The sequence below is a fragment of the Arachis ipaensis genome, chromosome B04, assembly GCF_000816755.2.
Source record: "Arachis ipaensis cultivar K30076 chromosome B04, Araip1.1, whole genome shotgun sequence".
Classification (NCBI taxonomy): Eukaryota; Viridiplantae; Streptophyta; class Magnoliopsida; order Fabales; family Fabaceae; genus Arachis; species Arachis ipaensis.
The window spans coordinates 96,421,029-96,437,966 of record NC_029788.2 but is presented as its reverse complement, the minus strand read 5'-3'; the positions used below and the strand labels follow the sequence as shown (position 1 = coordinate 96,437,966).

General features: G+C 34.1%; 2 protein-coding genes across 6 annotated transcripts in view; one reads left to right on the top strand and one right to left on the bottom strand.

Moving 5' to 3' along the window:
* Nucleotides 4,698–15,173, bottom strand: LOC107639494 (mitogen-activated protein kinase-binding protein 1). Of its 5 annotated transcripts, none has more exons than XM_021121356.1 (20): nucleotides 14,979–15,169; nucleotides 14,364–14,582; nucleotides 14,057–14,165; nucleotides 13,594–13,968; nucleotides 13,420–13,475; nucleotides 12,720–12,927; nucleotides 12,582–12,637; nucleotides 12,270–12,375; nucleotides 11,861–12,024; nucleotides 11,625–11,752; nucleotides 11,446–11,547; nucleotides 10,476–10,617; nucleotides 10,199–10,285; nucleotides 9,962–10,123; nucleotides 8,650–9,003; nucleotides 7,764–7,870; nucleotides 7,572–7,690; nucleotides 6,567–6,856; nucleotides 5,661–5,876; nucleotides 4,698–5,258 (listed from the first exon to the last, which is right to left on the bottom strand). In XM_021121356.1, exons 1-20 carry the CDS (start codon nucleotides 15,021–15,023, stop codon nucleotides 4,851–4,853), a joined length of 3,453 nt encoding a protein of 1,150 aa, XP_020977015.1. In that variant the 5' UTR covers nucleotides 15,024–15,169; the 3' UTR covers nucleotides 4,698–4,850. The 5 variants fall into 5 exon arrangements, with proteins under 5 accessions (XP_020977015.1, XP_016198491.1, XP_020977016.1 ...); XM_016343005.2 differs by having other exon boundaries at nucleotides 12,126–12,375; nucleotides 14,979–15,168; XM_021121357.1 differs by lacking the exons at nucleotides 12,270–12,375; nucleotides 12,582–12,637 and having other exon boundaries at nucleotides 14,979–15,173.
* The window catches only part of LOC107639495 (glutamine-dependent NAD(+) synthetase), a 26,975-nt gene continuing 25,548 nt past the window's right edge, over nucleotides 15,512–16,938 (top strand). The window contains exon 1 of the mRNA XM_016343007.2: nucleotides 15,512–15,924. The gene's annotated coding sequence lies outside the window, so the exon portion shown is untranslated. The remainder of the gene's footprint in view (nucleotides 15,925–16,938) is intronic.

The following is a 16,938-nucleotide window of genomic DNA, read 5'->3' as shown; positions in this document are numbered from 1 at the left end:
ATAAATTTTTATAAAAATAACAATAATAATGCAATAAATTATATGATAAGAAGTCGCTTCTTATTTTTTTTTCTTTCTTATTACTTTCATTTTCTAAGAAGGATTTAAAACAACATTTAATTTTGTTAAGTGAAAAATGAAATGGAGAAAATTCTGAGTCCACATTGAATACATTTTTCTATCTAGCATTATTTATCATTTGAAAAGTTTGATAAAGCATTAATAATTTTGTTTTCACTTTTAAGAGAAAATGAAAAGAGGGATAAAAGAAAGAGAATTTAGTTTTGTAACAGTAGCTTTGTATTAGTCAACAAAAGTTGGTTTACCTGGTCAACCCTCTCTTCATACATTTCTATAATTTGCTTTCAATCCTTACATTGAGGATAATGGTCTTCCTCTCTCAATGTAAATTTTCTTTTGTTAAAAAAGTCAAAAATATATATAAGAAAACTTTTAAGTAGCATTTGTGTTGAGATATTGAGATAGAAATTAGAAGGCTATAATTCTGGTGAAATTTTTGAGAATGAAGATTAAAATTTTAATAACATTTTATATTTAAAATATCCTCATTTCAATTAATTAATTCTAATTTTATTTTTTGTGCAAATTAAATTAGAGTTTTATTCTTATTTCAGTCTCTATTTCTCATTTTACACCAAATACAATACGAAAATTTATTTCAGTTTCTATCTCTCAATTTCTGTCTTTCAATCTTAGTCTCTCAGTCTCTGTCTCTCAGTCTCTGTCTCTCTTCCAAACGCTACCTTAGTATCACAAAATTATAATAATAATAGTTTATTAAAAATCCTATGCCAATATTAACTTATTGAGTATTTAATAGAGAGCATGCTGGCCAAATTAAAGATGAATGTTAGGCATAGAAGTAAAGGAACACACTCCAAATTTCATACTAAATGGTACTGAATGATATATGTAAATATAAAAAATAGTAATAGTAATTGCTTTTGTCATCTTTGTGAAACAATTAAACTCGAGTGTATGTACAAATAATGACCATGTGAATAATATATCATAATGTAAGAATAAAACCCTTTTAATTCACCATAGATTTTACCAGCCAATAATGATGAGTGCTCCATTCATGTTTTGCTCAAGTGAGTGTGATATAAAGTTAAAGATTGACCAAGTTGACTGATGAATGAAGAATCAATATTACTAAGCCATAATTTCATTAATTTCGTATATAAAATCATGTAAAGATTATTTTGAAATTGATGACCAAATCTTGTGCCAATCAATATCATACTGTATAGATATGCGCATCCAAATCCAATAATCCATACTAGTTATATTCCACTAATCTTTTCCTAGTTCATTATTGAATATAATGATGTCTAACTATACGTTTGGGTAATTATTATCTATAGATAATAATAACCACCAATTTGCACACACACATAAAAAAAAAGTTATTCTAGGATACACGGTTCTAATTGGAACAATAATTAATAGTTTAATTTTCTAATTTTGTGTTTTTTTATTTCTGATGAAAAAAACAAGATATTAAATCACTGTACAAGACCATGCCTAAATGTGTGAAATCAAAAAGAAAAAGAAGAGGGAGGGAAAAAAATAAAAAAGAAAAGGAAGAAACTCATGATTACAAAGGAAAAATTTGATGCAAAAGGACAATCTAATTGAGGGCACTTTACCCCACATACATATACATCACAATATAAATCAGAAGCTTTTTATTTTGTTTTTGTGAATATAAAAACAAATGCAGAGAATGATAGAGCACTTTAAAGTAACAAAGCCCCCATATTGGACCCAATATGTCTCTGCGCTAAAAACTTCATTCACATTTTGCCATCTTGCCCCTTATCATGGGATTCATTATTTTGGCAGCATTTACTTCACAATAATATTATGAGTTATGAGTTATGACCACAATAAATATTTTTTAACAGACTAGTTATTATGCCCTAAAAGTATAGGAGACTGGAAAGAGTTTATAACTTTATATCATTTTCAATTAGATGTTTATGTTTGTAAAAAAATTATGTTATTGAATAGTTGAATCAAATTTTGGACTAGTATAATAATATATGATTAAATATTTATATAAAATTTTATTGAACATATTAACAAGGAAATGGTTTAATTAATGGATGTCAAACATATCCGAAATATAAACCCTCCTTTTTAGCCGCTAATAACTCCAAATGGCATGCATCCAACTAACTGGCCTCAAACGAACGGTCTTTATGCATTTTCGATTTTGTAAATTGAAGATTTATTTTTTTTTTTCAAAGTTAGAAGTGAGACTCGAACCCACGACTTCTATGTGAGTATGTGGAGACTATACTATTTAAACTATAATTTATAGTTCGTTGGCTAAGTGTTAGAAATTTAAATTTTACCTGTGTATGTAATAATATATTGACTAATAATAAATTTTTAAATGTAACTTAAATTTATAATAAATTTATATATATACTGGGACAGTGCCTCAAAATGGCTATGATTGCGCACTTGTTGGACAATTAGATTACACATGAGTAGTTAGATTTGTTTGTCATAGAAGAAATTAAATTAAAGTATTATAGTTGAACCCCACGAGTTCATATACCTATCATAGCCTTAGATAATATAAGGGAATGTGGGATATATACTATCTACATTAATGCATTTATAATGAAGGAATATAATCCCAATAGAGAATGTAAAGTTTGGCATGTTACTAAGTAAAGCAAGACAAAGAAGGCATATAAGTATAGAAGAGAGTGATTTCTAGGGATACCTTCCTAGGGATTTATAAAATATTTTGAATATAGGGCAATGTATGGCTAATATTTTAAGTGTATGAGCAACATTAGTCACTGCAAAACCTTGAAAATGCAAGAGAGAGAGAAGGAAAAAAGGGGTAAGATAAGATAAACAATGTAGGAGGTGAGATAGGCAGTATACCTATATTGTATAGTAAGTATTGTATTCAAAATGCATGAAAATCATCAATGGAATTAGTTTTAAAAGTTGAAAGGATAGGGTAAAAATAAAAAAATGAATAAATAAAGAAAAGATTATCTTTGCTTTTGCTTCAGCCACTTTTTCTTTCTAATGATAAAGTGGAGAGAGACCGATCAAGCTGGACATGAAGAAAAAAAAAGGACTTACATTAAACTAATAATGATTGTGTAAGGAATAATGTTAGAGAAATATTTTCTTTTTTCACATTGAATTGATATGCTTACAAGAATTGTTGAATGAGATTTTGAATTTAAGAGTAAAACCGCCTTATATTATGCGGAACTATATATAGTATTTAAGAGTAAAACCACAATTTCAATAAAATAGAGCTTCATTCGCCTAAAAACTTGTGATATTGATGGATTTTGTGTCATGCATCATGTAATTTACTTAACTATCGGTCTATTATCTATAGTTCTGTACACACTTCGGATTTACATTAGTTAAATCACCTCAATAATTTAAGAGTCATCAATATAACGCATTAATAAATCGTAGCAAATTGTATATTTTAGTTTCTAATATTAGGCTCCATTATTGAGTTATTTCTCTCAATCTAACAACGTACCACTTAAATAGCCTTTTACCCTAATAATAGTATATCGAAAGAGATTGACTTTATCTTAAGATAAATAACTGAAAATAGATGTTTACTTACTTAGATGTTAAGATTTGAGACTCGAATAACTCTTTTGTTTTACAACTTTTACATAATTATTCAACGGCCTTTCTTAGATTAAAAAGAGGGGAAAATAAAAAGCTTTAATTAAACTACCCAAAACAACTCGGCTTGTGACTTCGCTTTCTTTCTTTTTATCTTGGTTTTCTTTCTAAGCTTGACATATAAGACTCTCGTATCATAAATCGAAGACAAAGCCATAAATGGGAGGAACTTTCCTCATTCATTAAAACCCGTTTACCAAATTCATGTTCAATAGGTGGGCTTTAGCTTTTTGCTCTTAAGCCATTCTTTTCACTTAATTTGTTTAATAGTAGTAAGGCATATAAGGTGGACTATGCCATTAAGGAACTAAGTTCAACAAGCCCTGGAAAGGAGAAATTCTTGGGATAAGCCAGTTTATTTTGTTTGTTCAAATTCAAAAAGCACTTCAGACAAATCTCATGAGTCATGAGGAATGAGTTTCTTGTCATAGGCTATCAACAAAGGGAGATTAAAGGACACACTCAACTATGATATGTTTAACAAATTTATCACATTTGATATCTGAAAAAAGAGTATTATACGATCTTGAGTTCTCCAAGCATATGAGCTAGCTTTTGTGGTGATGGTTTTTTCAAGACTTGTATTACAATTTCTCAACAAATCTACCGCAAACCCTATCACTACAAAGATGTCATTCTTGACCGTTGACTTGATTACAAGATATTATGACAACTTAATAGAACATAAAATAAAACTACTACTATGGATAAGGAACTTTGTTTGGGTTTGGGTTGTATTTTGTTTCTTCCTATTCCTTGCAAAGAGAATAGTATTGGTATTTACTAGTTCAGCTTCGTGCAATAAATTATGCAATCATTTTCCCATGCTAGAAATTAATGACTATTTCTTCTTTGGTAATTAGCATATCTATTTGACAACAAACTATAACTCAAATGGCATAGTCTCCCCATCTTCATCTAGAGATCTCGTATTCGAGTCTCACTCTTAACTCAGGAAAAAAAAAAAAAATAACATATCTACCTGGGGCATAATGTTGACTGTTGAACATGCAAGGAAAAGGAGCATTCTATTCTGTAGGTGAAACTTAACTAACCATATTTAATGAATGCAGCTATGTTTCTTTAGCATTCCAACACTTTTTATCAGATATACTATTTATTACCTATAGCTTAAGCTAACTTGCAAACAATTGATCCAATTCTGGAACACCTAGTCTATTTCCTTGCTTACCACTCTTCCTGCATTCCACCAATTTAGAAACTGCATTGACTTTCTCAATAATGAGTGGAAGTAGCTGAGATGCCTCATTCAAAAATTGAGCCCCAGCTCCCCTAGAAGCCTCGCCTCCGTCGCATTTTTCTAATTTCGACAACAATTGCACCACACTCTCGGCTGCAGCATCCAAGCTACCAAATGCTTCTTTGCATGCAGATATGGTCTCTGCTACTTCATTCCCTTCAAAAACACCTTGTGTCTCATTACTTCCTTCTTGCATCTTATTATCACTTGAACTTTCCTCAGCAGGGCATTTGTCTAATTCATATATTAAATCTAATAAACTATGTGGTGAATTCTTGGGGTCCTACAACAGACATTTAGAACAGCAAATATTTAAGCTTAGGTCATTCATGGTCTTATTGTTCATAAATAATTAAGGGGATCTCCAAATACCATCATTGTGAATTGGTATTAAAAGAATGAACTAGAATCATGATGCACATATATATATAAAATACTACCAGCTGTGTTAATATAGTTACTATGCAACTTATGAAGCTTATATGAAGACATGAAGTGTCATTAAGTGAGCTAAGCAATGCTAGGTACCAACTATGATTATATGACATATAAGGGGTAATTTAACTTTAAAGAACAGAATAGTTATCCATTTTGTACCAATACCAATATTTTTATAAGTGCTTCAATTGCAGTTTGGTTGTTTAAAGGGCTAGTTTTGTTTATCCGCATAAAAACTCACATATACCTGCTTAGAAGAATTTCTTAATTTGTCAATTTTGTTGTCCTGCAAGGATCTGTTTTTGGATAAGGTATAATTTGCAGCTTTTTCCTCAGAGTTCATGCTTTTATTAGTTATATGTCTGACAGGACTGATAAATAGTCTCTTGCAATCTCCTGGGTAATCCTGCTGCACAACATACCTTGTAGAAAACCTTCTAACTACTGAATTTCTTGACTCTGTCTGCACAACCATTAAAAGAGCTCAAAATACTTAGCTAATGTGGTCTAATCTGGAGAGAAAATAACTCAAGTTGTAGAGTAGTTCAAGTGTATCTTTATTATGCAAAATTTGTGACAAAATTTTCTCCGCAAAGAAGGCTCGGTTTTGGAAAGAAATTAACCCCGCTCAAACCCTCAACTTTTCACAAATTAACAGGCCATGAATATTGTTGCCAATAACTTTATAGTTAGAGAAAAAACGTCACTTATGCTTAGTCCTACTATAGTGTTATTTCTATATTACATATTAGATGCGTAAATCCCTTTTCCTAAATATAATCAGTTCGTCACCCACCGGTCATTTTCAATATTTTTCCAAGACAATGCAAGAAACGTTCAGAACCGACAGTTCCTCATCGGTTCCATTAGTCGGGATCATCACTGTCTAAAAAGAAGAACCAGCAATATATTTTATAAGCTAGGCATTAATTTCTACTAAAGCTAGTTATAAACTAGCTCAATTGCCAACCTATATTCTCAGTTTTATAATGGGCAGCTTAATAAGTATTTCCCCAGAATAAGAATAAGACAAATAAAACCAAGAGACTAATTCAAAGTAATGGACATAAGAGTTTTCTTACACTTTTAAATCCTTTAATGCTTCCAAGAAATAGCCTAATATGACATCATTATTTCATGAAAGAAGACAAACCTTGTGTGTATTTGATAAGCTGCCAAAATGTTGCTTAAACATATCACTGTCTTCTTCACAATGCAAACTGCCAATGTTAGCTTCAAGAATTGGTTTTGACTCACTTACAGATTCATCTAAATGGAGCTGCTCTGCTTTTATATCAGAAATTTCTTCAGAAGACAAAGAAGAAATACAACTATTATTGAAGTCAACTTGCTCTTCTGAAACAACACCTAACTCTTCATTTTCACAATGGCTACTGAAACCTAATGAATTCTGGTCCTTCCTAATTGCAGCCTTATCCTGTTCTGCCATAAACAATATTTATAAAAGTTAGTTGTATATTTTCTTTGGCTGCAACACTTGGTACTTTATGTCAAAATCATAACCCCATGGTAAGCCTTGAATAGACTATCCAAGGAGCCAAACTCACATAGGACATGCTATCTCCTGCTGCATCCCGTAGGAATATCCTACAGAAGGGGATGCTGCAGAGTGTGCCAAAGCTTAAAGTCACACAGAGGACGGATCTCAAAATGAAGTAATAATGTATGATATAATCCACTGTGCAATCTGATTTTGAATTAAAAGTTCCTAATGTCAAGAGCATGTAATCATGTAGTGAAGCCAGCCTCCTTAGCCAAATATCCAAGACATTTACTCAAGTTATCATACTTGGATATTACTAGTTAATAAGATGAATCACTTACAAAGAAAATAACAGTAATAATTCCTACAAATTATTCAGTCTCAAGTCTCGACACAAAATTTGCAAACCACACCACAAGCAATACCAGACACCTACTAACTATAATGCTTCAAAAAAGTCAGATACAAGAAATTACAGTCTATAGCCTGAAGGTTTACGTTAGTACAAACTTTCAATACCTTCTGTCATTATAATCATATTCTCCAAACCAAATTTGAAACAAAACTTGGTTGACTAGAGTAAGTCTTATTTGCTCTCAGCAGTAAACATGAATATTTAGAAGAATGTGGTCTGAGAAAAATGGTTGGACTCACTTAAACTTAAGGGAATCTCTTGAAACTTTGTGTTCATAAGATTGTGCATTTCCGGGGAGGAAAGAGAGTCCATGCAAACAGTGTAAACAGCACGCCACTGGTTGTCCAAAGCAATATTGCTGAAATTACAGTGAGTTATGAGCAAAGAACTAATATAGTACGAGAATTTCAGGACTCGGATTTAATACCTACCTAAAACTTCTGCAAGGGGTTGAAGAACATTGAGATTTCAGAGTCTTTGGCAATGAAGAATCATCATCAGATGGCATTTGAACTTCTGGGGATGAAGTACTATCTGCCTGATCATTATCAAGGCAGGAAAAAATATTAGAAAAATAACTGCTTGGTCCAAATTATAATGCAGAGAGTACCATCAAGGGCAGAGAGGGGTCCCTTTTGTTCCAGCACCTACATGTAGCCATGAGTGCATGACACAATTACAAAATGATCTTAAGCCTAGTTTTATAAACAACAAAGATTCGCACCCTCCCTTCTGTTCCAGCACCAGGCATGTGTGCAGTAGAAACTCTAAAGATTCACACCCTTACAGCAGAAGCTTGAACTGGTGTTGTTTAGGGTTTAGACAATGCTTTCATGACCATTTGGATGAAAGCTCTCCCAAAAAGGTATCCACAAATGTAGGTTTGGATTTGATATATGCCTAGCTTGGTGCAACTTTATGAGAAAAAGAAGCAAAGGCAAACTATTATTTTTCATTTTTTAAAAAAAAAAAAAAGCAAAATTGAATTTTGTTAATGCTCAACTCCAATACCTGAAACTTCAATCATGGCTGATTCAAAGTGGACAAAGAATTTTCCAATGTATCCATGGCATTGACATACTACCTTAGCCCAATTTCAAATTTCATTGAAGGTTTAACTTGATTCTAAGGAATAAGTTTTCTATGGAAAATTTTAAAAATGAATTGTCAACTGACAAATTTGCAGCCTTAAACAATCATTTTACACAGTTATATTCTTTAAGGATGGAAATATTCAACCCAGGGGAGTGGAGCTATAAATGAAATGGAGTTTCTAGGAAAGGGAAAATAAATAGTTCAAAGTGAGAGTACAGATACCTCTAATGAAGTATAGTTAAGATTCTTGAAGACGGAGTTGGGGCTGGTCACTTTTGATTGTGCCCATCTTGGAAGTCTAGAAATGCTAAATTTAAAAGATGAAGCCTCTTTATGACAACTCTTTGGGCAAAGTAATCCATCCCAGCTTTCAGTGTTGTTCCATAATGACTGCATACCCTCAAGATTGACCTTGGAGTTCTGACAATCCACTGCACTACATATATGACGAAAAGAGAGAGGCTGAGCTAAATTCCTTGTACCCAATGGATCAGTTCTTTCCATTATTCTCCTCAATATCTTAGAAGACAGTGGGGCAGGCAATTTCCATACAAAAATACACCCATCACCATCTACCTGAATACAAATAATATGTTGATATTTGTTACAACGCCATGGGCATTAGCAACATTTTTTTTGAACATCATGACAAGAGTAAGACCAAAACAAGTGTAGGTCTAGGCCACCAAAGTAAACTACATAACCATTTATCGCATTAATGCACATTCAACAATAATAACAAATAAGTGAATAGGTGAGATCACTTGCATGGACCAAATGATACCATGAAATCTCACAATCTCATGTAGAAGCTGGGAGTACTTTGGGGGGAATTTTGGGTAAAGATTGTTCCTGGGAATAATATCTTTTCATTTTCTACCAAATATGGAAATATTTTCACATTCCTATGAATGTAAAAACATTTCTCCCAACCCAACAACTAGTAGTATAGTGAGATTTCACCTTCTACATGGGATTGTGAAATTCAATAGGGTCATTTGGTCCATGCAATTGACCTCACCTTCATCCTTACCGAAGCCTGTAATGGCTATCTAGAAACCTAAACAACAGAAGTAACAAGAAAAATGAGAAACTTCATAAGTCATAACTCCATGAAACTTTTCCATTGTTGTAGTTCATTTTGGTCTTCAGCTCACATTTTGAATAATGGTACTTGCTGTGATTATGGTCCCACTTGAAAGTCAATAATTCATATTAAGGACTACTTTTTCTACTTCAATGCAATTAATATCTGAAAGCTTGCAAGCATAAAGTTCTCTTCCCCATTAGCCACACAATGCGTCATATTGTGCTTATTTAAACAACTGCATGGTTATATGCTTATCTTCAGTACTCCATGTATATGTTTTACCGTCCTTTATTTAACAAGATACTTTAATGTTATCTTAGAATAAGACTTCACTAACTCCCCCCACCCTCCGCACAAAAAGATTCACAACTTTCGCAATGAAAATGCAAATAATCACCTAAGAGAACGTAAATAGAAATGAGCATTAAGCACAGAGAATCTCACTGAAACTATGCGCTTGCAATCAGGCAAGAAGATGACACCAGTTACAATTTCAGCATGCCCAATGGCCTTTGCAACTATCTCTCCAGTGTTTAAGTCATATATGCAGATGGACTTGTTAGAGAACGAGCAGACAACATAAGTGCAGCTTGGATCCATTATAACCTGTTAAAAATTAAAATTATCAGCCCCTCATAAGTAGGATGATATACGTAGTAATTCTCCAATAATAAAGCTCACCTTTATAGGTTCTCCAAAAGTTTTGTCATGAGTGTACGACCGAATTAGCTTCTGAGAAGCTGTGTTAAAAATCTTTATCTTCTTATCCTATTAACACCCATAATTGAATTAGCAATCAAAAGACCTACTTCTGCAAATTCTGAGTAAATGGCTAAACAGATGAAGAGAACTAATTGGATAATTGTAGTAAAATTTACATGGGAGGGCTTCCACAACCAACAACCCAACTTTGAACTGATGTGTACCATGGTTAACAAGTTACAAGCATATACTTTACCTGCCCAACTGTGACAACATTCTCACATGTCCAATCCACAGCCATGTCATAAACAGTTCCAAATTTTGAAGCCTTTTGACGATGTTGCTGTAAAATGTTATGACCATTTTCTGCTTGCACTACATCACGGAGCACTAGGAAACTGTATGAAAGAATCTTTATTTTAATCATAGGGGGAATCACATCATATAAAAAGTATCAGGATTGACAGCTGGAGTGAAGAAGTGATGGCCATATAGAACAAGGGAATAAGCACACAACCAGAAGGCACAACTTAAAAAGCATGAGGGTAAAAGTGTGGCCTAAAGGGGTGGACCAGATTGCTTTCAGACCAATTCAGATAAACTAAAAACTAGTAGTCTAATTTCAGCGCATTTATTACAGGACCTACATACATGCTACATGTTTGAATTTTAAAATGATCATAATTGTGATGCACATTGCTACTGTGTATAATGGTAATTTCAAATTTTCAACTGAAATGCATTGGTCCAATAGATGGCAGGTGGTTTATACCCAAAGAAGGGAAAAAAATATAGTTGTCCTCACATAAGTCATATTCACTCAATAAATACAGAACTACCCAACATAATCCGTGATTGATAGGATAGGAGCAATAATCAAGTAGGCATATGACATAACACATAACACATTGAAGAATGGTTTTTTTGTTTTGCCTTCAATGAATGTTTTCCCAGCTTGATAACGAGTGAATTAGAGAGTGTGCGTTGAATCATCTCAGTGGCTTGGTATTTGGTATGTGCTAACAGAAAGTTTCATAATTGTAGTATTAGTCAAAGATTTTTTGAAATTTTTTGAACACTTGTTTTCTGGAGAATTCAATCTTAAGATGTACAGCTTCAGTTTCCCAGTCTTGAATTCAATTGTTCAGCATAACTTACGTAATCTATTTTTCAATTTTAATTTGCATATGCTTTATGCTTTTGAAGCCAAAACTCTACTAGCATACCTATCCGCACTACAACTGAGGATCCTGCAACTGTTGCTGCTAATATTCACAGATGTCACTGCAGCTGAATGATCATCGATGCTGCCAATGAGATCAAAGTTTCTGCCAGATGTACCCAAAACGTCATTAACAAGCATAAACAGCCAACTTAGCTAGCCTAAAAATTTGCAAACCCACACCTGCCCACATCATACAGATGGATTATGCAATCTCGTCCCCCAGAAGCAAGAAAGTAGCTGTTTTTTGCAATGTCATCAGACATGTCCTGGCTAAAGCTTAATGTAAGAATCTCTGCATCATGAGCACCCTGAAATGATGTGGACAACATAAGTGACCATAAAAAGTAATGTGCAGAATACCTTCAGATATAGTTTACTGCAAGACAGTTTCAAAATGAACTCATGTGGAACTCAACCTGAAAACATGTGTAATCTGAAGTTTGGAGGTTATATATATGGAGATTTCCTCTGCAATCACCAGCAGCTAGATGCTTTCCATCTGAACTAACAGCGAGTGACCGAAATCCTGATTTTGAAAGATTTGCCTTAACTGCATCCCGTTCAAAAGTTCCTGCACTTACTGGAGCAATAGAAAGGAATGGTGCAACATAGTGAGACAAGGATAATCTAATAAACCTATATAAGTGAATTAAGATATTTTTGTCCAAAGTCATAAGCTACCTAGGTATGAAGAGCCCAATAGTTCCATCTTCGATGAATCATGCTCTTCAGCATCTTTTGATAAATCAGATTGCAAAGAGAGATCCCACAGCCTAATTGTACCATCAGCAGAGCATGTTGTAAAAGAAACTCCCCCAAAGCAACCTCGAGCAGTGCATGCTAGGGACGGATCATGGATGTTTTCACAGCATAGATTCTTGATATCCCATATGCATGAGGAATGTGAAACTAGCACAAAACATCTGGCAGGCTGGAAATTAAGGAAAGGATTTTCGCTTTTCAGCATTAACCAATATTAATTTACACGGCACCTTATGGCCTAGAGGATACTCAGAAAAGTTTTTGCTTCGTCAGCAACTAACTTATACAAACCTTGATAGCAAGAAGTTAATATATCGTGATCCATGAATAGGTAACCAAATTCATCATGATTATATTGACAAACATTTTATTTACCTGATTCACATCATGGATGTCCCAGATGTAGAGACTATGATCTCCATAAATGACCACTGTAGGGTATGAAGTAGAGAATATGTAAATGTGAAATACAGGAATATATTAAATTTATTAAATTGAATATATAGCACTCACCAAGCTTTTCTAAGCCTGAAAACTGACATGCAACAGCATCAGGCAGAGCAAGCAGCTTTTGAAAATCCTGTTCGATAGCTGTTTCCTCTGAATATAATATGTTGCCTAGGTATTCTAGAGACATGGGGGTAAATAATTGGACTGCTCCATTGTTGCAGGCACAAGCAACTAGCTTTCCGGATGTTGATAATGCAAAAGCTTTTTGGACCTGAAAATGATCATTACAAAATTGTGAAAACTTACAAGGAACTAACAACATAATAATAAGTATTCGTATTTCATAATCGTATTCAATATAGTACAGTTCACAACGGTTTCATCAGTTCTACTCTATTGTTAAGTGAAATTGCCGAATGCATTTAGAGTACATAATGTAAAAATAATAAGTGACAAAGACCATATAAACTGTGCACTTCAGATAATTCACAATCAGACCCAGAAATAACATTTATTCCATTCCAAGGCATCAATTATTAGGATAGCCTAAGTTATGGCCAAAATAGAAGTTTGCCATCTTAGAAACTAGAATCATCATAAGGAATTTCAAGCCTACACTTAGAACATTACTGCAGAGAAAATGTATTTTAAATCTATACGCATCAGTTACTCATGAAACAAACTTTTATCTCTGCCATTTCCTCTATTAAAAGATAAGTTTAACATGGTTTGACATATTATGAGATGATACAGACTGATATACCTTCAAAGTAACTGACTTCTTAAGCGACAAACTGGAATGAACAAGGTACAAAATTCCTGAAAACAGAAAGAAATGGAGATATTAGTGAATTAATCATTTTGGTTCAAGAAATGCAAATGCCTCAAAATCTCAACAAAAATGCCAATCTTAGACTCATTCTGAACCAAATCAAACCTGAATTGGTCAATGCATAAATTGGAAGGCAATCACCAGCTTGTTTACAATTATCATAGCTGCTATTTTTCCACACAGAAGAAGCAATATATATACAAGAGCTTCCTTTATGAATAGCAAGATTTGTTGGCTTTTCATGTATCACTATTGATGCTGGCCTGCCCTTTGTTCCATTTATTTGTGTACTTCTAGATGATCCAAGTACCCAAAATTTCAAGTGCTTTTCTCCAGCAGTTACGATTAATTTTGCATCCGATGAGAAGCTGACATTTGAGACAGTAGAGCAAGCTGAAGTTGCTTTAACCTTTGTTATTAGCTCACCACTTCGCCACTCCCAAAGGTAAATGTACCCCCCAACCGATACCAAATGTTTACCTGCAACAGAATACTATAAAATAAGTAAGAAGCAGTAGGTAATAAAATTAATTAAGAAAATCATATAGTTGGCAAAAGTGTAACCAACCATTAGGTGAGAAGCAGATGCACGCAACTCCATATACATGACCTTTCAGTTCAGAGACAATGGACGAAGTAGAAGAATCCCATATTAGTACTGAGCTCTGGCTTCCTGCCTGCAAGACCTAGTTAGATTCTTGTTGGACGTGGTCTTTCTAAAGAAGCACCACCTTTGTGCTAACATTCTCAAATAAACTGGAAGCTATATTTATTCACAGGTCATGAACTGTTTGCGGCGCACTCCTTCATGTGAACAAGTGACCGTACAAACAGAATACTTCTACCATGATCAAATTAAAAGAGTTGATTCTCACCTCTCCAGCGGCAACAAAGTGCCCATCTCGTGACATAGCCACACAGCTCAAAGGCTTTGGCAATCTATAAGACACCATTAGGTGTGACTGAGTACCTAAGTTCACATCATAAACAACCACTACGGAACCAGCCAAATAAGCACATTTGGAACTCAAGCCACTTGAAGCTAACCCATTGCCGTTTTTTGTCGTCAATCCGATTACCTCCTCCAAACCCAGCTGCAAATAAAGAAATAAGAATAAAAAGAATTCATTTAGAAATTAACTCTTAGTTTTGTAACAATATAAGTAGTCACTAGTCAGCACTACCGAACACGCAAATTATTAATTAGCAGATAATTTTGAACTCAAATTTATCACGAAACAAGGGTTTGAGGATCTAAAATAATTCCACATTGATTTCTTTTATAAGAAAAAAAAAAAGAAGAAGATAAATTTGGGGGGAATAAGTTCTACTCAGTCAGCAAACTTAAGGTGAAAGTTTTACTTAGCTCACAGTTTCTCCATCCTCGGGGAACAAACAGTGTTAGAACTCGTGAGCCAGAAAATCACAACTCACATTGCTTTATTTTGAGGGGCTTGAAAAATCAAAAAGGAAAAGAAAAGAAAAAGAACCTTGAATGCAGCATCGTGTTTGTTGACTCTGTAAGAGGATTTCATTCTGAGAAGAGAATGAAGGAATCCCTAATGAAGCTAATGGTCGCTTTTGAAGATCATCTTATTAAGCTTCGTGAATCAGAAACACTGAGCAGAGGGAGAGGCGGGAATTTTGCTCAAATCAAAACTAAAATGAATCTGTTGTCTTTTTTTTTAATTTAAAATTTTAAATGCAGAAAAAATATTTTAAAAATCACGGATATGGCGTTTGTTTTACGTTCCTAGCTTAAGGTCCAGTTTGGTAAATAGCATTGTTCTGAAAATCGAACCGAATTGGCCGGTTTAACTTGATTAAATGAGAACCAGTCAATAGGTCGATTCCGTTAGATCTAAAAACCGTCTGAAATAAATTGGTTAAAAAATTGGTCGAATTGACCGTTAGCCAGTGAACCGGCCAGTTTTTTAAAGGTCTCTCGGTCCGGTAATCCTCCCAAAACGGCGCCGTTTTGTACTCTAGAAAAAAAAAATTCCAAAACGGCAAAACCCTGAAACTAAAGAAGGAAACCAACGCAGCCACACCCACTCACCCAGCATCAACTATCCTCTCCTCTCTGAAACTACACAGCATCAAGTAAACCTAGCCCCCAGCCACCCAGCACTGCAGCCCACCGCCCGCAGTCACCGCAATCTCTGCCGCCACTGCAGCCACGCAGCCCCCGCATCCGCCCCCGCAGGCCGCAGCCACTGCAGCTCCCCGCAACCCCACAGCCACGCAGCCTCCACCGCCACCGTAGGAAGATCCATCGCCGTGGTAGGAAGCTGTGTCACCGTGATTGGAAGCTCCCTTGCCGTCGTTTGGAAGCTCCCTTGCCGTCGTTTGGAAGCTCGTTGGCCGTCTCCTCTGTTCGAGCTCTCTCTCTCTGTGTCGCCGTGTTTCTGTCACTTCCTTTCCTCCTCGCAGCCGGTGAGTACTGTGATAAATTGAGAACATTGAATATTGAGAATATTGAATGCTGTGTAATTTGTTAAACACAGTCACTTTGCTGTTCATAAATTTGTTCATTTTTTTATTCATACTTGTTCATAACCACTGATAATATTGAATGCTGTGTAGTTTGTGAATTTTGTTCATAAAATTTCTGTTTGCTGTTCATAATTTTATTCATAATTTTGTTAATAAGCACTGTGATAATTCTGTTGCTGAGTAAATTGACTTAATTCTATTCATAAATTTTTTGTTTGCTGAGTAGTTTTGTAAGTACTGTGATGAAAGTTTGTAAGCTGAGTTAATTTTTTTTGGTAAGCGCTGTGAATCTGTGATATTTAATTGAACTTCGGTTGAACTATTGATTTTAATGATTTATTGACTGGTCTGGTTCTTATAATATCGGGTGGATCCTTTCCATTGAAAAAAAATTGGATGGTGTCCAGTGTAGGATTTCACCCTTCATTGTTTTCTCTCTCCTATTTAATTTTAGTCCCACTTATAAAATTAAAGGTGAAAGATCATACTGTTCTGTTAAATGTAAAAAAAAACTGAAGAGAATCTATTTCTTCGTAGCATTCACCATTTTTAATACATAAATGTTAATGAAACGCTGTCATAAATAGTAGTATGCCACTTGAAATTCGACATCGTTTAGTTTTGGTATTTTTGGATCGTTCAAAAATGGTATTGATTAAAATTTTTCTTTCAAAACAACTGATATGATATTTTGGACTATTTGAATACCAAAATCAAAGCATATTATTTTAGAGATTTTAACTTGGCATTTCACTATCTAGCACCATTTAACATTTGTGTGATGTAAATTATTAATACGAGAAAGTTCAAAAATATTAAAATTTTTCTTTCAAAACAACTGATATGATATTTTGGACTATTTGAATACCAAAATCAAAGCATATTATTTTAGAGATTTTAACTTGGCATTTCACTATCTAGCACCATTTAACATTTGTGTGATGTGTGATGTAA

Excerpts from the sequence above, each read along its gene's own strand:
- LOC107639494 (XM_016343005.2), bottom strand. The coding sequence starts at position 15,023 with ATGAAATCCTCTTACAGAGTCAACAAACACGATGCTGCATTCAAG. Across the intron at positions 12,638-12,719 it reads TTCAGGCTTAGAAAAGCTTG|TGGTCATTTATGGAGATCAT; the intron begins GTGAGTGCTATA and ends CATACCCTACAG. Across the intron at positions 5,259-5,660 it reads TAAGAAATTCTTCTAAGCAG|GACCCCAAGAATTCACCACA; the intron begins GTATATGTGAGT and ends TGTCTGTTGTAG.